Source organism: Magnolia sinica, chromosome 1 (assembly GCF_029962835.1).
Source record: "Magnolia sinica isolate HGM2019 chromosome 1, MsV1, whole genome shotgun sequence".
Taxonomy (NCBI): Eukaryota; Viridiplantae; Streptophyta; class Magnoliopsida; order Magnoliales; family Magnoliaceae; genus Magnolia; species Magnolia sinica.
In genome coordinates this window covers 66,528,801-66,550,162 of record NC_080573.1, presented here as the reverse complement: position 1 = coordinate 66,550,162, position 21,362 = coordinate 66,528,801, and the positions used below count along the sequence as shown (strand labels likewise).

The 21,362-nt window shown below is 39.7% G+C and overlaps 1 protein-coding gene across 1 annotated transcript; it reads left to right on the top strand.

The window, feature by feature from the left end:
- Nucleotides 1–1,184: 1,184 nt before the first annotated feature.
- On the top strand, nucleotides 1,185–21,119 carry LOC131246831 (pentatricopeptide repeat-containing protein At3g22150, chloroplastic-like). The gene is made up of 2 exons (XM_058247260.1): nucleotides 1,185–1,437; nucleotides 20,089–21,119. Exons 1-2 carry the CDS (start codon nucleotides 1,185–1,187, stop codon nucleotides 20,967–20,969), a joined length of 1,134 nt encoding a protein of 377 aa, XP_058103243.1. The 3' UTR covers nucleotides 20,970–21,119.
- Nucleotides 21,120–21,362: the final 243 nt, after the last annotated feature.

The following is a 21,362-nucleotide window of genomic DNA, read 5'->3' as shown; positions in this document are numbered from 1 at the left end:
GACGGGTCGAAGATCAGTCGACACTGTTCCTACAACTGGTCGAACAGATTCCTGGACTAGTCGAAGGCTAACAGATTTTATCCGGAATATGTAACAAACTTACGACTGGTAGAGGAATTTCTTAGACTGGTCGAAGCAAGTCTAGGACTAGTCGAAGAAGACCTAGGACTAGTCGAAGAACAGACCAATCACATGTAAAATAAACATTCGGTTTATGTATCCGAAATGACCTACTTCTAAGGTCAACCTATGGTCAATCAAACCTCAAGCATGAAGTATGGACATTGAAACATTCGGAACTTGAGACCTTGAAGTATAAGTCTTATAATCTTGATGTAGATCAAACCTTGATGTAGCTCAATCTTGAAAGTGTATTAACTGCTTTGAACTCTTCTTGAAGTCTAGCTTGAGTCTTGTCTTGTGAGCTTTGCTTGTTGTGAGCTTAGCTTGGTCATGGAGTCATGAATGTTGATCCTTGAGAGAGCTTCACCTAAGTAGGTTATATATAACATAACAGTGATTTTGGCACCACAAATTTGACAACAAACAGGGATATAAACTATAGCACTTACATACATTTCCACATTTTGTTTATTTTGAAATAATACATATATATATATATTGAACCTGGTTACATACTCATACTCTAGAGAAATTTTGTGAAACACCTGTATACTTAAATAGATATGTTTTAGATTTTCGCTTACTTAAGTTAATTATATCTGAAGTATGATGAGTTGTTTAGTATAATCCCATGCATGTTTAATTCATAAATATGGAAGAAATCTAAATATCATCATCCACAATGCATAAGTGATGTTCTGGATCTCGGGAGTAGAGCTTTGCTCGACCCTCAAAATTCACGGCATTACAAGTGGGTATCAGAGCATGATTTGAATTAAACTGGACCTGGGTTATAGGTAACATGACACACTCTGACACACTCTAACTTAGAAAGGGAGTGATGGAATTTAGAGACGATATTTGTATCCCAAATTTTCACCGACAGGCGAGACCAAACACGGTAATTTAGTCCACAACGTATGACTGAGGGACTTAGATCATGAGCAATGACCTAAGTCGCCTCTGGGCCGTTAATCAATGGGTTTGAGTCATCGGTTGACAAATTCTGAACCTGAGTCGAATCCTGGTGGTGCAAATACACGCACATGGGACCACAAAAAATGGACCCGACCCTCTTAAAAACTCAACCTGACAAGTTCAGTGGGGCCCAGGGTGGCCCACAGTGCAAAACCGACCACCAGAGGGGGGGGGGGGGTGGCCACCGGCAGACTGGCCAGCAAGGCGCGGTGGCACTACCCAATCAGCAGTGCACCGTCGGACTGGCCAGCAGGCTATGGCGGCACAGCCAGATCGGTGCCTCATCGCTGATGGGTATAGCGAGGCGCGGCAGCACACCGACGCCAGCCGAGCATGGTGGGTCCCCTCGATGTGTGGGGGCCCCCTTTAAATGTTCCTACCAGCCTCTTTCCCCTCATTTCCACCATTTACAACCACTCAAACCCTTGCAAACCCTCCAAAAGCCCCTCCTCTCTCTAAAATCTCCATTTCTAAGCTCTTAGATTCATGTTCTTCCTTGCATTTTTCATATCTACCCACTCACAACCCCAATCACTATCAATCCTTCAAATCTCTCCCTTATTCTCACTCATTTGAGCACAAAACTCTCCTTTTTATGTCTCATAATCCCCATACCTTCAAATCCACTCCATCCTCAAAGTGTTTCCATTTCCATGGCCCTTTTTGAGCTCGTGGCCGTCATCTTATCTATTTCAATGCTCATTTCCCTTTTGGGAAAGAAACGAGCGGCCTCGGATGAGGCCGGGCTAAGCCGTCCGAGTCGCTCTAAAAAGAAGACAAATGTGAGCACCAAGTGAAGGTCACAGCGGGACCTTGACCCTCAAATCCCGATAGAGAGGTCTCTACCGGTGGGCACCAAACTCGAAAGTTCTATAATTGTATGGTTATTTTTGAAGCTCATGTGGATGAGAAATTATTTGGGATGTATCTAGTGATTGATCACCTCCTGGAGAACGGGTGGGGCCCCATATTTAAAGGAAAAACACATGTTAGTAAGGGCACCATGCAAGCCTTCTATGAACATATAAGGGATCCAACTCTTGAGCCTCTCCAGTTTACCATCCCGTTAGGGAGAACAGAAACCAAGGTCGACGTAGATATCATGGCCGTATCATGGGAGTGGAGTGTGGTGATGTGCATGCCAGTGAGATAAATAGCACTAGTGGACGGGAGAGAGATTACCGCACTCGCTACCTTTTGCGGCTGACTCATTAATTAGAGGTGGGGGAACATCCTCCCAACGACACTCATGACGGATGATTTTTGCTTGCTCCACCATATATGGACGTATAACATGTATCCTAGATGGAGCAACCGCAGAGAGTGCATGAGGTTCATGGTGGACTTCCTGTACTAAGTAGGACAGGGAGAAAAGATGTGCCTGCCCACTCTTGCCTTGACCCAGATAGTTAAGATGACACATGCTACTTGGGGGGGGGGGGGGGGGCCCACGTCCCTCCTATTCGGCCGACTAGTCTGTAAGATTGCCCGCAACTTTGGATTTGGGCTCCACATGGACAATCTCATCCCTGTCCATTTCATCAACGAGACCACCCTCAATAATAAGAAAATGGGTCCCAGACAACGTCAAGCCAGACTTGAATAATTCGGGGTTGAGATAGAGGAAGAGACTGAAGAAGAGGAATAAGAGTGTAACGCCCTGAAATTCGGGGGTCGAGCATAACTCAGCTCCCGAGTTTCAAAACATCACTTATGCAACATATGTGATGATGGATGTATGTTGTCTGTATGAGTACATAAAACATGGAATAGATTAATCCAAACTGCAAACATAATTCAAGGATAAGTGATAGACGCAAGCAGAAGACTTAAAGAAACATAGGTGCATGTGTGCAAGTCCCTGAAATATGTATACATGCCAGGTCATATTACAAGTGTTGCTATAAAAAATTCAAGCATTAAAAGACATTATCTATTCCAAAAGAAACCCAGAACCCCCGCGCATAGGACATGGCTCACAAGAACCCGCCTGAAAACTGCATGAAAGAAAATACAGCCTCATCATCCTCGAACTCCTGCTCTGCCTCAGGGGTCGCATCAATATCTGCATCTAAGATAGAGTCTGGTTGGTGTTTAAACACCATCACAAAACGTGGGAGTGAGTGATCAACTCAGTGGAATAATAAAGTAAAGGTTAACATGTTATAAATTCAATCAAACAATAATGATAAAGTAGAACAATCAAACATGTCCTAATCTCTCTTATTAGTGCAAGGATTATGTAGAATGATGTATGCCCTCGCTTGTACACCCTCAGCGTCTTCATCTTACGTTACGCATGACATCACCTCAAGTGCTCCACCTCTTCCAGGCACATGTAATGTGGTGCATGAACATGATTACCAAGTTGTTATTAGTCCTTTTCATACAGCAAGATTGGGAAGCTAAGGTACCTTCCTCATATCACTATCCAAACAGTGATCCATTCTAGGGTCGTCAGTCCTAGATCATCTCATATGATCATATGGTTTTAGGTCGCTGCAAAGGGCTCGTCACCAATCAATGCATGTCTATCATACCTTCGTTACTACAATAAGGCTCGTCACCTCAATGCGGTATCCAGGTATGCTCGAGGTCACTACAAAAGGCTCGTCACCAATCAATGTAGGGCGATAGCACGAATATAGTGTCCCATACCACCATAATCGACTCACGAGTTTGGTTGCTCACTGGCCACTACGGGGAGGCTCGTCACCCCAGCGTAGGCCGACAGCTCGACCACGGTGTCCCATACCCCATGTTTGGCTCATGAGTCTTAGCGGATCAAGGTACCATGGTTAATAGGATTTCATCGGTAAGTTCAGTACCTAGATTTAAAAAATAGCATCCATACATGGTGAACAAACATCGGACAATCGGGTTACTTAACGAACTCGACTAGCACGAGCGCACGTTGGGTTGAACGACATAGAGTGCGCAAACACTCCGTGTGGCCAAACCATTGCCGACAACTTTAATACGACTCGGGTTCGTCAAATTACGTCCTTTGTGGCAAAAGCAACCTTAGCCACAAACTCGAGGCCAATTACCGATTTCCTGGACTATTCATAGTCCCAAACATATTCCATTATAACAGATATGCACATATAATTTAGAACAGTAATGGAACAATAATTCAAATCATGTAGTATGTGAGCAGTTGCAGAATATCAACTTAACATGGATTTAAACATAAATAATACTTGAAATTAAACAACAAGGAATGTAACTTGCATGTAGGAAATCATACACACCAAGAAGAGAGTTAAGAATCGCTTCTCAACACCCGCAAATAGGATAATATATTACACTTTAGATCATTCAGACATTTCTATAAACACTTAGACTACATAGTACAACATACATGACGTATGTTGAAATACACGCCTTTGGACAATTCCTTTTGCCAAGGAGTTGACACACATACAATTAGCACAAGTACACGACAAATAATCATGGCAAGTACATGTTCATATTTTATACGTATACGGTACTTTCTACATATACATAGAATACACAAATCTCAATACAACACATGCATATCAGGAACGCATAATAAACATAGCATTTGGCATGTGAAATTTCATCCATAACAAGAATAAACCATTAGCTGACATTGAAAGCCTTGAAAACCATAACCTATACGAATATAGTCTGCACCTTAAACCAAAAATAGAGCACTGAACTGATTCAGACGATATGTCTTCGTCAATGACGACTAGATAACCTAAGACTAGAATAGAAATGAGCTGCAACAACACATAAACTATTCTAAGCTCTAAAACGGATTAGGGTTAGATTAACTTACCCAAGAAGGAACTTAGAATCGCCGGAATAACGATTCAAAAGTGATGGTTTAAGGATGTAGAGTAACAGGAAAGAATCTAAGGATGATTCATTAACTTCTCTCTCACTTTCTCTCTCTTTTCCTCTCTTTCTTAGCTAGGGTTAAGAAATTCGTATGGAAAAGAGAGTAAGGGTTTTAAGGTCTATAAATAGGCCTAACATTGATGAAAATAACCTCAGGGCCAAGGTATACTTAGGTTATAACCAAATCAGGCCTCTCTCGATCCAACGGAACACTTCTAGTGGTCCTTTTTCCACGTGCGGTCGGACTTAAGCTCACTGACCATGGATCTAGGTCTGGCTGAGTTTTCATACCGATCGACTTTACAAATCAGTCGTGGCGGACCACACTCAATTCAACGGTCACCGAAACTCGATCAGGTCCACAAGCATAATGACCTGCCTGGGCCACCTTCCCTGATCAGAGGGTGAAATGGGTCAGAATCCAACGGTTAGATTGCTTAAAATCATCACGCAAGCGACACGACTCAGATATCATAAAATCACATTTAATTTCTCACCGTTCTCATACTCTTCACTCCGGACTCAATCAACTCGACCTAGGACATCATCTAGACTTGATTTTTGAGGTGATGGTCAAGTCCAACATGGTGACCATAACTGACTAAGATCATCGCCATCGAACTTTCGACGCGCGGTCCAGGTCCGATCCAAAGCTTCTAAAAATTCCCAAGAGCAACTGGATTTAGCATTGAATCCCAGATTTCAGAGTAACATAGCGCTAACTATTTTACAAGTTTTAAGTCATGCAGATCAAATTTAAAGTGATTGATGCTAATTTCACAAGCAATCGAGTTTAGCGCTAATTACCCCACAATAGCTTCTAAGGAAAATAGAGGTAGTACTCAGGTCTTGGCACAAAATTTTCCAGGTCATTACAATCTACCCCCCTTAAAGAAAAATTTCATCCTCAAAATTTGTACCTTCTCACATTCCTCAAGGATCTGAGGGTAGCTCTTTCTGACCTCAACTTCAGTTTTCCAAGTAGCCTCCTCTTCACTATGATGCGTCCATAGTACTTTCACAAGAGGGATGACTTTACTACGCAACACCTGCTCCTTCCTATCTAGAATATGTGTCGGTCGTAGTACATATGTGGGATCCTCGCTCAACTGCACCTGCTCCTAACTGATACTATGCGAAGGATCAGGAACGTACTTCTTCAACATAGAGATATGAAATATGTTATGCACGCCCGCAAGTGGTGTGGGCAAAGCAAGGCGGTATGCTACCGCTCCCACTCGATCCAGAATTTGAAATGGACTAATAAATCTCGGCGTGAGCTTTCCCTTCTTACCATACCGCAGAACTCCCTTCATAGGGGAAACCTTAAGAAATACATGGTCTCCAACCTCAAACTCAAGCGGTCGCCGCCTCGTATCAGCGTAACTCTTCTACCTGCTCTGGGCTGTTAGAAGTCGACGTCGAATAATGTCAACTTTCTCTGAAGTCACCTGCACCAACTCTGGGCCAATTAAACTACGCTCGCCAACTTCTGCCCAGCAATGCGGTGCTCTACACGGGCGACCATACAATACCTCGTAGGGAGCCATGCCGATACTCGTCTGGAAACTGTTATTATACGCGAACTTTGCATACTGGAGACAATCATTCCAACTGTCCTTGAAATCCAAAACACAAGCTCGCAACATGTCTTTTAGAATCTGATTCACACGTTCCATCTACCCGTCTGTTTGCGGATGAAACGCGATGATGAACTTCAATTTCACACCCATTGCTTCTTGGATACGAGTCTAGAAGATAGATGTGAAACGCGTATCTCTATCAAACACAATCTCCAAGGGAACTCCATGCAGACGTACAATCTCCCTGATGTACAACCTCGCCAACTCGTCTGCAGAGTTTGTGACTCTGATCGGTAAGAAATGAGCCGACTTCGTCAATCGGTCGACAATCACCCAAATAGAGTCATGTCCCTTCCTCGTTCTCGGCAACCCAGAAATAAAATCCATAGAGATGAAGTCCCACTTCCATTCTGCTATGGGCATGGGCTGAAGCAACCCAGGAGGTCGACAATGCTCTGCCTTGACCTGCTGGCACGTGAGACAACGAGATACATACTCGGCAATGTGAACCTTCATGTTGTCCCACCAATAAGATCTTCTCATATCATGATACATCTTCGTGCTACCTGATGCATCGCAAGCTTAGAACTATGCGTTAACTCGAGAACCTCCCGTCTCAAGTCAGGAATGTCTGGGACACATAACCGGCCATGAAATCGTAGGCCCCCATCTGAACCAACACTCCACTCGGAGTTCTCATCTGTACCAACCCGCTTTCTCATCTTCGCCGAAAGCTCATCATCTGCATGAGCTGCAACGATCTTCTCGTCCATGAGGGGCTGTACACGAATGTATGCGATAACCTCATACGGCTCTTCCACCGTAAGTTTCTACTCAAAGTCTCGCACAAACTCCAACATGTCCCATTCTGCTATCATCAGCGGAGCCGCAAACTCTATAGCCTTCTTGCGATTCAACGTGTCTGCCACAAGGTTTGCCTTGCCCGGATGGTAAGAAACGTCGAACTTAAAATCTTTCAATGTTTCCATCCATCGGCGCTGCCTCATATTCAAGTCACGCTGTGTGAAAATATACTTAAGGCTCTTGTGGTCGCAAAAGAGCTTGAACTCCTCTCCATAGAGGTAATGTCTCCAGAGCTTTAATGCGAAAATGACAGTTGCCAACTCCAGGTCGTGTGTAGGGTAATTCTCTTCGTGTTTCCTCCACTGTCTCGAAGCATAAGCAATCACCCTGTCCTTCTGCATAAGTGAAAAGGCCAAGCTATATGTCCTAGAGGGGGGGTGGGTGAATAGGACAATGTCAAATAAAACTTATAACAGCGGAATTAAAATGAATATGATAGCCAAAATAAATCACAATCCAAGTAAGTAAAATAACCTCAAAATTCAGATCTTGAGAGGTTGATACAAATGTTGTTCTAAGGACAACCTTACACCAAAAACTAGAGTTTATGGTAGGACAACCTTATTTCTAGAAAGATCTTTGTATCAAATCTCAAACCGAAGAGGAATACAGAAATAAATACAAACTGAATTGAAATAAATTGTAATCACAAATGTATTGTTCTAGGGACAGCCATACACTATAAAAATGGCAGGGCAACCTTGCTGGAACAACTTATAAAAGAAATTGAATATCAAGCTGATAAAGGAATAGCAGAAAATAAATTCTAAACTATTACAAAATTCTCACAATGCTTGAATTAAATGATTACAACATTCACCACCATACATACATCCCACAAAAGAATAATTAAAGATCAGAAGCATAAATCATTCAACCACAACACAAGGGATTATAGTGGTTCGCCTGTGTGTTCACCAACTGTTAAAAAACAGCCACACAAAATGCTACTTCACTCCTAATATCCTCACACAGGGGATATTAGCGTTCACTAACAAAATAGGTTTTCCTAGGTTCACCCAAAACCTTTACAATTGTGTCTTTGTATGTGGGCTTACACAATTAAAAAGCCCACTTCTGAGTTTTCCTGGCTCTCCTCAGATAACCAACACAACAAGATTTTTCTGGCAAATCTTGAAAGAAACCAAAACAAAAAGGAATTTACAATTAAATGTAAAATACCTGATTATCTCCTTCGTTGTAGCAGCCCGGTAGAACCAAATCAGAGTAGATGGTTGAATGTCCAAGTTCAATGTCCAGTACTTAATTACAATGGTTGTAATTCTAATAGATTTTAAATTAAACCAAATAGGGCTTGCCTTAATTGATTTTGATTCCAAAGAAAAGGAATAACAATTCCTCTTATCAAATTAGATTGGAATAGCAGAAACAAAATCAATTAAATAAAGCTAAGGAAAGAGAATATTAAATAAGCACACTTAGCTTAGATGGAGCATAGAATTATCTCTTAGAAGTTCGACGAAGATTGGCTTGAATGGATTAATTAATTCGATGATTTATTCTGAGATTCGTGCACTATTTATAGGTGAGCAGATCACGTCTTCGACTGGTCTAGGGAGCTCTTCGACTAGTCGAAGCAATAACAAATATTTGAAAGATCCGGCGGGATAAGCTCTGACCGTTCTACGACTGGTCCAAGGTCTCCTTCGACTGGTCGTAGGTCACTTTCGACTGGTCGTAGGTTTCCTTCGACTGGTCGAAGAACCTATAAAACATCACTGGATTTCGAGTCGAAGATTTTCGACAGGTCGAAGATGCAGTCGACACTGTTCCTTCGACTGGTCGAACAGATTCCTGGACTAGTCGAAGCCTAACAGATTTCATCCGAAATTTGTAGCAAACTCACGACTGATCGAGGAATTTCTTAGACTGGTCGAAGCAACTCTAGGACTAGTCGAAAAAGGCCTAGGACTAGTCGAAGAACAGACCAAACTTATGTAAAATAAACATTCGACTTATGTATCCAAAATGACCTACTTCTAAGGTCATCCTATGGTCAGTCAAACCTCAACTATGAAGTATGGACATTGAAACATTAGGAACAAGTGACCTTGAAGTATGAACCTTGAAGTCTTGATGTAGTTGAAATCTTGATGTAGCTCAATCTTGAAAGTGTCTTGAGTTCTTTACAAACTGCCTTGTACTCTTCTTGAAGTCTTGCAACTTGAGTCTTGTCTTGTGAGCAGTTCTTTCATTCAAGATTGATCCTTGTACTTGTGAGCTTTGCCTGTTGTGAGCTTAGCTTGTTCATGAATGTTGGACCTTGATAGAGCTTCACTTATGCAAGTAATATATAACAGTGATTTTGGCACCACAAGTTTGACAACAGACAGGGATATAAACTATAGCACTTACAATCTCCCCCTTTGTCAAATTAGTGACAAAACACATAACCAAGATAAACATAAAGTAAAACAACTGGTTAAAGAGTTATGAACTAGGTCATATCTTACCTGCAAATCAATATTCAACATTCAACATTCAACATTCAACATTTAACATTCAACATTCAACCAGTTTTATTCAACTGGTTCAAACATACTCTCCCTGAGTAACATAACCAATGCTACTCCTCTCACAATCACATTAAGAACAAACCATTCTCCCCCTTTTTGTCACAATATGACAAAGGAGAACTAAATAAAGGAATAAATGAGAGTAAACATGAGGAGTTAAGAGAGTATAGCAAAATAGTGAAAGAGATACTCAGCATAGCTTCACATAGAATAAATATCCAGCATAAAACATAGATAGAATCCAACTCAAAATCAGTCAACCAAGTTCTAAGTTATAAAGTTATTACAGACCAGAAGTTTCATATAAACTACTCAGAACCAGAACCAGATGATGGAGCAGGAATAGAGGGATCAAGTTGGTGCATGCCTTTGTTCAATCGTCTAAGATATTTGCGCATGTACTTGAATTGTAAATCATGAGCAACAGACATGTTTTCCAACTTTACATTTATATTCTCAACTTTACCCTCTAATGCACTCAGACGTGCATCAACATTAGATGGTTCAAAATCTGGATAATTTGTTGAGTCAGAATCCAGTTCCTCAAAAATGTCATCCATATTAATGTCATCACCAGCTTCTTCAGGATCACCACCACCACCACCTTGTTCAAGAAGTAGATCCAGCTTCATCTTATTGATATTAGTATTGTTGAAGATCAGATGATGGATTGGTGCCTCATCAACCGGCATATCGACTAACATATGTGTAGCTAATATAGTCATTAAATAGGCAAAAAGAATGTCACTATGACCAGGATGGAGTCTAAATTGAAGAATGAAATGACAGATTAAGGATTGTAAACAAATCTGAGTACCATTGGAAATAGCATGGACAACACGAACCATAAATGAAGTCAAGTCAGATTTATTACCCTAACGAGGATACAGATTAGACACAGATTTTGTGGAGAATTCTGTACTTAGGTAACAAATACCTTGCGGGAAGCGCATTCCCTTTTCGAGTCCATTGAACATCCATGTTGCACAAGTCTTTAGTGAGAATGCGTTTTTTAGACATTGAGAGTTTATCAGTTAAGTTATGGATAGGAATACCCTCATCATTCACAGGAATGTCCATAAGGGCTGAAATTAAATGACGATCAACGTCAAAAGGCCCTTCTCTAGTAGATATTTTAAAAGTTAAATTATCCTGTGAGAAAGCACTAATACATGTAAACATGGATTGGGCAATGGACCGGTATGTAGGCCCACCCCAATGTAATAAGTTAACCCAACCTACAGCTTCAAGCATAGGAAGGATGTCAAAAGGTGCAATATGATTAACATCAACAGGATGTTCAACAATAACATTACGTAATCTAATGTCCCTAACATATGATGGATCATCATTGGGAACAAGAAGATGACGCTTAGAGATAGCGGTCGATCTGGAGGAAGAAGAAGGACCACGGGAAGTAGTTTTTCTACCTCTAGAAGCCATTTGCAGCAAGGATTTCAAGGAATAAAGAAATTGCAAAGGATTGAGAAGTGGGTTTACTCAAAACAGATTTTTCAAGATCCAAACCCCAAATCTCAATGAAATTCAAAATAGAAAGCTTAAAGTTTGAAAAGAAAGCAATCTAGACACAAATCTGTAAGAAAAAAGTGATTTGGAACACTAACCTTGAAAAACATGAAAGATGGGTTCGACAAGTCGAAGCACGACTCCTTAGAGAAGAAAACCGAAATGAGGAAGAAAGTAAAAATCTCCAAATTTAAGTGATTCCCAAGTTCTACGACTGGTCGTGGGTATCTACGACCGGTCGTAGGATGACTGGTCGTGTATACTCACGACTGGTCGAAGAATGCCCAAAAATTCATATTTCTTGCAAATTATACAAAAAATGGAATTCAATCTAGCAAATATATACACTATAATACAAGTAGGCATGAATAATTAATTTAAAATGCACATGCCAAGATCAAATTTCATCTTTTTGAACCTGCTTTTATCGAGAGGTTTTGTGAAAATGTCAGCACGTTGATCTTCGGTAGGAATATATTCTAGAGATATAACTTTTTCTTCTACTAATTCCCTTATATAATGAAATCTAATGTCAATGTGCTTAGTACGAGAATGTTGAATAGGATTTTTTGAAATATTTATCGCACTGGAATTATCACAATGTAATAACATAGAATCCTGTTTAATTCCAAAATCACTTAGCATTTGTTGCATCCAAACAAGCTGTGTACATGCATTACCAGCTGCGATATACTCAGCTTCAGCTGTTGAAAGTGATATAGAATTTTGTTTCTTACTAAACCAGGAAACTAGATAATTTCTAATGTAAAAACAACCACCACTTGTTGATTTTCTATCATCTAGATTACCAGCCCAGTCAGCATCCGAGTACCCAGCTAATTGGACACTAGTCTCATGAGGATACCAGAGACCGAGATTTACAGTACTTGCGACATATCTAATAATTCGCTTGACAGCAATCAAGTGAGATTCTTTTGGATCAGATTGATATCTTGCGCAAATACCAACACTTAGAGAAATATCAGGTCTATTAACAGTTAAATATAACAAACTACCAATCATACTCCGATAAAGTTTTGAGTCAACATTTTTACCATTAGAGTCTTTTGAGAGTTTCAGGGTAGTACTCATAGGAGTATCGAAATTCTTGCCATTCTCAAATCCAAATCTCTTGATTAGATTCAAAGCATACTTAGATTGAGAAATGAATATTCCTTCAGGTTGTTACTTTACTTGCAATCCAAGGAAATAAGTCAATTCCCCAACCATGCTCATTTCGAACTGTGATTTCATCAAATCTGTAAACTCAGTAGTCAAGTCAGTACAAGTTGATCCATAAATGATATCATCAACACAAATCTGCACTATTAATATATGATCATTATGTTTTTTAACAAACAGAGTTTTATCAACAGATCCCATTTGAAAATTATGACTTAAAAGAAATTTCGTTAATTTCTCATACCATGCCCTAGGTGCTTGTTTTAATCCATAAAGTGTCTTTTTAAGCCGATATCCATAATCAGTATTTTTGGAATCTTCAAAACCCATTGGCTGTTCAACATAGACTTCTTCATGTAAATTGCCATTTAGAAAAGCACTTTTCACATCCATCTGATAGATCTTTATCTTTCTAAAACATGCAATGGATATAAATAGTCTGATAGATTCAAGATGTGCTACTGATGCAAAAGTTTCATCGAAATCAATCCCTTCAATTTGAGTATAACCTTGTACCACTAGTGTAGCCTTGTTTCTAATTATATTTCCACACTCGTCAGACTTATTTTTGAAAATCCATTTTGTTCCAATGATGTGTTTATATTTAGGTCTTGGTACGAGATACCAAACATCATTTCTTACGAATTGGTTGAGTTCTTCTTGCAACGCAACAATCCAGTTCTCATCAGCAAGAGCTTCTTTTACGTTAGATGGTTCTATTTGGGATGTAAAACATACATAATTACATATATCCTCAAGTTGTCTACGGGTGCGAACACCAGTGAGAGGGTTTCCAAGAATTTGTGTGGTTGGATGATCTTTAACAGTCCTCAACTCAGAATCAGTCTGATTCGATGAAGTATCGGGTTTATCAATGATTAGTACTTCATCATTATCTGAATTAGAAATTAGCGTGTTTAAGTGATCATCAATGACAACATTAATGGATTCTTGAATCACACCAGTCCTTTTGTTCAGAACCCTATAAGCTCGACTGTTTAAGGAATATCCTAGAAAAATACCTTCATCACTCTTCGTATCAAATTTTTCCAAATTTTCACGATCACGTAAAATATAGCACTTGCTGCCAAAAACTTGAAAGTATTTAGCAGTAGGCTTTTTATTTAACCACAATTCGTAAGCCGTTTTATTATTATCTTTGCTAGTGTAGACTCAGTTAATAATATAGCAAGCTGTGTTGACTACTTCAGCCCAAAGATTTTTAGAGAGCTTCATGCTATTCAACATGACATTAGCCATTTCTTGAAGCACCCTATTCTTTCTTTCTACAATTCCATTTTGTTGTGGAGTTTTGGGAGCAGAGAATTCATGTAATATTCCTTGGTCGGTACCGAACTTCTCAAAATTGCTATTCTCAAATTCAGATCCTTGATCACTACGAGTTTTACTGATTTGAGAAGATTTTTCAGTTTGAATCCTTTTGAAAACTTTTCTTACTTCTTCAAGGGTTTCAGATTTATCCCTTAAGAAGACTACCCAAGTGAATCTGGTAAAATCATCAACTATTACCAGGATATACTTTTTCCCGCCACGACTTTCTGTTTTGGTAAGTCCTATCAAATCCATGTGGAGAAGTTCGAGTGGTCTTGATGTGGTATTTGAATTCACCTTTTTGTGTGAGTTCTTTGTTTGTTTGCCTATCTGGCACTCACCACATATTTTATCTAATTTCTAAAGTTTGGGTAAACCTCTTATAAGTTCTCGTTTGCTCAATCTATATAAATTTTGATAATGTACATGTCTAAGACGTTTGTGCCATAAATCAGTCTCGTCTGTATGGACCATGTAACATGTTTGATTAGATGAGCTGGATTCGCTAATAATATAGTAATTTTCAAACGTTCTACGTCCAGTTAATATTACAGAACCCTTATTGTTTAGTATCTCACAGCTTTGATTAGAAAACCGAACATTATGGTTATTATCACATATTTGAGATATACTAAGCAAGTTATGTTTTAAGCCTTCAACATATAAAACATTTTTAAACACAGGAAGATTAAAAAGTTAAACCGTACCTTGGCCTATAATCTTGCAGTTGCTACCATCACCAAATGTGACTGAACTATCAGTCATATCTTTTAGATCTGAGAATAAAGCTTTGTCACCTGTCATATGCCGGACCATCCACTGTCTAGGTACCACTTTGAATGACTTGTTGCTTTGAAAGCAGTGTGAGCAACCAAGCAGGTAACTTTAGGAACCCATTTCATAACTGTTTTGGGTTTAGGAACATAGTTGGTCTTCTTTTGTGTATATTTGTAGGAATGAACTATAGAGTTAGATTTTAAGAACTCCTTGAGTAAATCAACTATCTTTTCAGCTAGTGGATTTCGTTTCTGATTAAAGTTGACATGGCTGTTTCTAGGTTTTTGAAAAGTTTTTGAATTTCTAGAAAAATCTTGATAAGTACTTTTCCCTTTTGAGTTTGAGGACTCTCCTTTAACAAACATAGGAGGAGTATATTTTTGTTTAGGAGGTAGATTTTTATCATAGGCCAACCTGGATAGATCACCACATTTTCTTGATCCGGATAAAAGTTTCTCTAACTTTGGATCACCTTGGGCATATTTCCATGTGTCCTTTAGACTCAGAAGAGAAGATACTTCAGTTTTAAGTTTCTCAATTTCAGATTTTAAATCAATACTTAGGGAGTTTTTGAATTCCAAATCGCATTTTGATTTTTCAAAACAATCTGAAATTTGTGATTTCTCTAAGACAAGTGATTCAAAACATTTTTTGAGTTTAGAAAACTTTTCTTTTTGAAGTTTAAGTTTGACAGCAATTTTACAACTTTCCTTATATAGGGCATTGTAAGCGTCTTGAAGATCATCTTCATTTTCACATTCACTACTCAGATTTTCTTCACTTGTTGAGTCATTATCTGAAAATGTGAATTTGGCTAGAGTCATAAGAGCTTTAACCTCATTGCCCGACTCAGTTTCAGAATCTTCTGATTCAGAAGAACCTTCAGAATCAGATGATTCATCTCATGTAGCTAACATGCCCTTCTTCTTGGGTTTGTCCCTTTTAGGACATCTATTTGCTAAGTGCCCATATTCTTGATAGTTGTAACATTGACTATCTTTCAAAGATTTTCGAGATTTGGGTCTAAACTTCTTTTTATCATTTGATTTTTGAAAATCAACCCTTTTCTTGCTTTTGAAAATCTTGTAAAATTTCTTAGCTAAAAAAGCCATATCATCTTCTGAATCAGAATTTTCTTCTGAATTACATTTAGAAGATTTTAGTGTGATAGATTTACCTTTAGGAGCTTTAAAGTTTAACTCGTAGGTTTGTAGAGAACCAACTAGTTCTTCTACCCTCATATTATCTGTATCACGAAGTTCCTGGATCGCTGTTACTTTAGAATTGAACCGTTCAGGAAGTGAGCGTAATATTTTTGCACACACTTTACTTTCTGGGATTTTATCGCCAAGACCCCACATTGAATTTACAATGTCATTCAATCTAGTGTAAAAGTCCATAAACATTTCATTTTCCTCCATATGAATTTCTTCAAATCTGGTTGTGAGGAGTTGGACTTTAGATTTTTTGACAATTGTAGTACCCTCGTGTGTCATTTCTAATATATCCCAAGCTTGCTTTGCAGTATCACAGGAAATGAGTCTTTTGAACTCATTCGGTGATAATGTGCAAGTAATTGCATTTAGTGCTTTAGCATTTGCATTACTCTCACTTTTCTGAAGAGTGGTCCATTGGTAATATGGTGTGACTTTCATAGATTTTGAACCATCAACCCCAGTAACTTCCATGATAGGAGGATTCCATTCAGTCACTGTGGCTTGGCACACATTTTCATCCATTGATTTGAGGAAGATCCTCATTCTGGCTTTCCAATAGGCATAGTTGGAGCCATCAAAGGGTGGAGGCCTTGTGACTGAAAGGCTATCAAAATTTGACATCGTAAATAGCTTAAAATTAATTCCAAGAATAAAAAAGAGCTATTAGGCTTTGATACCACTTGAAAAGGCCAAGCTATATGTCCTAGAGGGGGTGAATAGGACAATGTCAAATAAAACTTATAACAGCAGAATTAAAATGAATATGATATCCAAAATAAATCACAATCCAAGTAAGTAAAATAACCTTAAAATTCAGATCTTGAGAGGTTGATACAAATGTTGTTCTAAGGACAACCTTATACCAAAAACCAGAGTTTATGGTAGGACAACCTTATTTCTAGAAAGATCTTTGTATCAAATCTCAAACCGAAGAGGAATACGAAAATAAATACAAACTGAATTGAAATAAATTGTAATCACAAATGTATTGTTCTAGGGACAGCCATACACCATAAAAATGGCAGGGCAACCTTGCTGGAACAACTTATAAAAAAAATTAAATATCAAGCTGATAAAGGAATAGCAGAAAATAAATTCTAAACTATTACAAAATTCTCACAATGGTTGAATTAAATGATTACAACATTCACCACCATACATACATCCCACAAAAGAATAATTAAAGATCAGAAGTATAAATCATTCAACCACAACACAAGGGATTATAGTGGTTCACCTGTGTGTTCACCAACTGTTAAACAACAGCCACACAAAATGCTACTCCACTCCTAATATCCTCACACAGGGGATATTAGCATTCACTAACAAAATAGGTTTTCCCAGGTTCACCCAAAACCTTTACAACTGTGTCTTTGTATGTGGGCTTACACAATTAAGAAACCCCACTTCTAAGTTTTCCTGGCTCTCCTCAGATAACCAATACAACAAGATTTTTTTTGGCAAATCTTGAAAGAAACCAAAAAAAAAGGAATTTACAATTAAATGTAAAATACCTGATTATCTCCTTCGTTGTAGTAGCCCGGTAGAACCAAATCAGAGTAGATGATTGAATGTCCAAGTTCAATGTCCAGTACTCAATTACAATGGTTCTAATTCTAATAGATTTTAAATTAAACTAAATAGGGCTTGCCTTAATTGATTTTGATTTCAAAGAAAAGGAATAACAATTCCTCTTATCAAATTAGATTGGAATAGTAGAAACAAAATTAATTAAATAAAGCTAAGGAAAGAGAATATTAAATAAGCATACTTAGCTTAGATGGAGCACAGAATTATCTCTTAGAAGTTCGACGAAGATTGGCTTGAATGGATTAATTAATTCGATGATTTCTTCTGAGATTCGTGCACTATTTATAGGTGAGCAGATCGCGTCTTCGACTAGTCTAGGGAGCTCTTCGACTAGTCGAAGCAATAACAGATATTTGAAAGATCCGGCGGGATAAGCTCTGACCGTTCTACGACTGGTCGAAGGTCTCCTTCGACTGGTCATAGGTCACCTTCGACTGGTCGTAGGTTTCCTTCGATTGGTAAAGAACCTACAAAACATCGCTGGATTTCGAGTTGAAGATTTTCGACAGGTCGAAGATGCAGTCGACACTGTTCCTTCGACTGGTCGAATAGATTCCTGGACTAGTCGAAGCCTAACAGATTTCATCCGAAATTTGTAACAAACTCACGACTGATCGAGGAATTTCTTAGACTGTTTGAAGCAACTCTAGGACTAGTTGAAGAACAGACCAAACTTATGTAAAATAAACATTCGACTTATGTATCTAAAATGACCTACTTCTAAGGTCATCCTATGGTCAGTCAAACCTCAACTATGAAGTATGGACATTGAAACATTAGGAACAAGTGACCTTGAAGTATGAACCTTGAAGTCTTGATGTAGTTGAAATCTTGATGTAGCTCAATCTTGAAAGTGTCTTGCGTTCTTTACAAACTGCCTTGTACTCTTCTTGAAGTCTTGCAACTTGAGTCTTATCTTGTGAGCAGTTCTTGCATTCAAGATTGATCCTTGTACTTGTGAGCTTTGCTTGTTGTGAGCTTAGCTTGTTCATGAATGTTGATCCTTGATAGAGCTTCACTTATGTAAGTAATATATAACAGTGATTTTGACACCACAAATTTGACAACAGATAGGGATATAAACTATAGCACTTACAATAAGGACACAACCCAGACCAATGCGAGAGGCGTCAGTATATATTGTATACTTAACCCCTTGCTCTGGCAATACTAACTTAGGGGCGGACGTCAACTTGTCCTTCAGCTCTTGAAAACCTATCTCCGCCCTCTCATTCCAAGCAAACTTCAAATCTTTACGTGTCAACTAATACAACGGTCTGGCTATCTTCGAGAAGTCTCGTATGAAGCATCGATAATAGCCTGCTAGACCCAGAAAACTCCTCACCTCAGTAACTGAACCAGGCTGCTTGTAGTCCTGAACTGCAGCTACCTTAAAAAGATCGATAGCTATCCCTTCCTTAGACACCACATGTCCTAGGAACTTGACTTCCTCTTTCTAGAAATCGCATTTCTTGAACTGCGCAAAAAGCTGATTCTTCCTAAGAGTATCCAAGACCGCTCTTAAGTGCTCCTCGTGCTCTTCCCGACTCGTAGAATATATCAAGATGTCATCGATAAAGACAATGACGAATCGGAACAAGAATGGCTGAAATACCCTTTTCATCAGATCCATGAACACGGCCAGTGCGTTTGTAAGACCGAACGACATCATAAGGAATTCATAGTGGCCAAAGCTAGTCCTGAAAGCGGTCTTCTGTACGTCCTCATTCTTGACGCGCAACTGGTCATACCCTAACTGCAGATCAACCTTCGAAAAGTACCGTGCCCCCTTTAACTGATCAAATAAATCATCGATCCTAGGCAAAGGGTACTTATTCTTCACAGTTACCAGATTCAACCTGCGATAATCAATACATAATCGCAAGGCACAAACAGGATAGGTGCTCCCTAAGGAGACACACTAGGATGAATAAAGCCCAAATTCAACAGACCATCTATCTGCTTCCTCAATTCCTCCATTTCACTCGGAGGCATACGATAGGTGGGCAAAGAAATGGGTGTCGTACTAGGCTTGAGATCGATAGTAAAATCAATCTCGCGCTGAGGGGGTAATCCAAGAATCGACTCGAACACATCTTCAAACTCCCGAACTACAAGCGTGCTTTCAAACATTGATCCAGCCATACTCTCTAACAGAGAAGTATAATAATTGAGACGAAAAGGGTAACTAACCTGAGCTGGGAAAGTAATTGTCTCGCGCTCAGGTCTATGGATTATCACTGACCTTGCTTCACAATCAATCTCGGCCCGCATCCTCGTGAGCCAATCCATACCCGTAATGGCATCATAATGGAAAAGAGGTGCGACAAAAAGGTTAACAAGAATCGATCCACTCCCTAGATCAATCAAACAATCCAAACAACGCTTGTTCATAGCAGAGGAGATCCCTGTAGCGGTAGTAAGCGTCACTCCGTTCATAGTAGAGGAGATCCCAAACCACACCCACATGTAATCCTTCAACCACTCCATCCACATGTACTTCACCAGTCACTAGCAATCCAACAGGAGGCACTGGTGCAGGTAAACAGCTTCATGGCTTTGCTGTCCGCCACTTCTTGGATGGGAATGTCTTTGTTGGCACTGCTCTGGTGGACATGTATTCGAAATGTGGCGTGATAGATTATGCTGAAAGGGTGTTCAATAGGATACCAGAGAGAAATTCGGTCACTTACACCACCATGATATCGGGTTATGGTCAGCATGGGCTTGCCGAGAGAGCTCTATCATTGTTCTATGCAATGCCAAAGACTGGAATGAAACCTGACACTGTCACCTTCATTGCGGTCTTGTCAGCTTGCAGCTATGCTGGATTGGTTGATGAGGGTCTCAGAATATTTGAGTCTATGGAGAAGGAATATGGGATTCCAGCAACGCCTGAACATTATTGCTGCATTGTGGACATGTTAGGGAGGGCTGGGAGGGTGGCGGACGCCTATGAGTATGTTAGCGAGATGGGTGATGATGGAAATTTGGTGGGAGTCTGGGGGTCATTGCTTGGGGCTTGTAGGATTCATGGAGAGTTTGAATTGGGGAAGTTGGTCGCAGAAAGGCTGATTGAGATGGAGAGTGGAAAGGATGTGGGGGGGTATCACGTTTTGCTGTCAAATATCTATGCTGAAGAAGGAAATTGGGAGAATGTTGACAGGGTGAGGAAAGGGATGAGAGAGAAGGGTTTGTGGAAGGAGGCTGGGCGTAGTTGGATCCAGGTTGGTGGTATTGTGCACTATTTCATGTCTAGGGACCAAATGCACCCACAACGGGATGAGATATACACAATGTTGGAAGAGTTGGTTGTGGAGATGAAGGCAGCCGGTTATGGGCTTAGTGTTTGTTCAAACATGGATGAGGCGTTTGAGAACGAGGAGTGAGCTTTGTTCTGTTTTGGAGGAATTCGATGACATTTAGAACAATGAACGAGGATTTGTTGAGCAATTTGCAGGTGAGTGGATTGCTAGTGACTGGTGAAGTACATGTGGATGGAGTGGTTGAAGGATTACATGTGGGTGTGGTTTGGGATCTCCTCTACTATGAACAATCCAAACAACGCTTGTTCATAGCAGAGGAGATCTAAACAGTGCTCAAATTCAGACACCTAACTGATGCATATGATATAAGAGAGGCAGTGGACCCCGTATCCACCAACATAGAAACGGGAATACCTTCAATGTGAGTTGTAACCTCGAAGGATCTCGGCACTAAGTCAGATACAGGCGCTTCAGCTGAGAGCGCATGAACTCGAGCCTGCTGCTGGCGATTCGGTA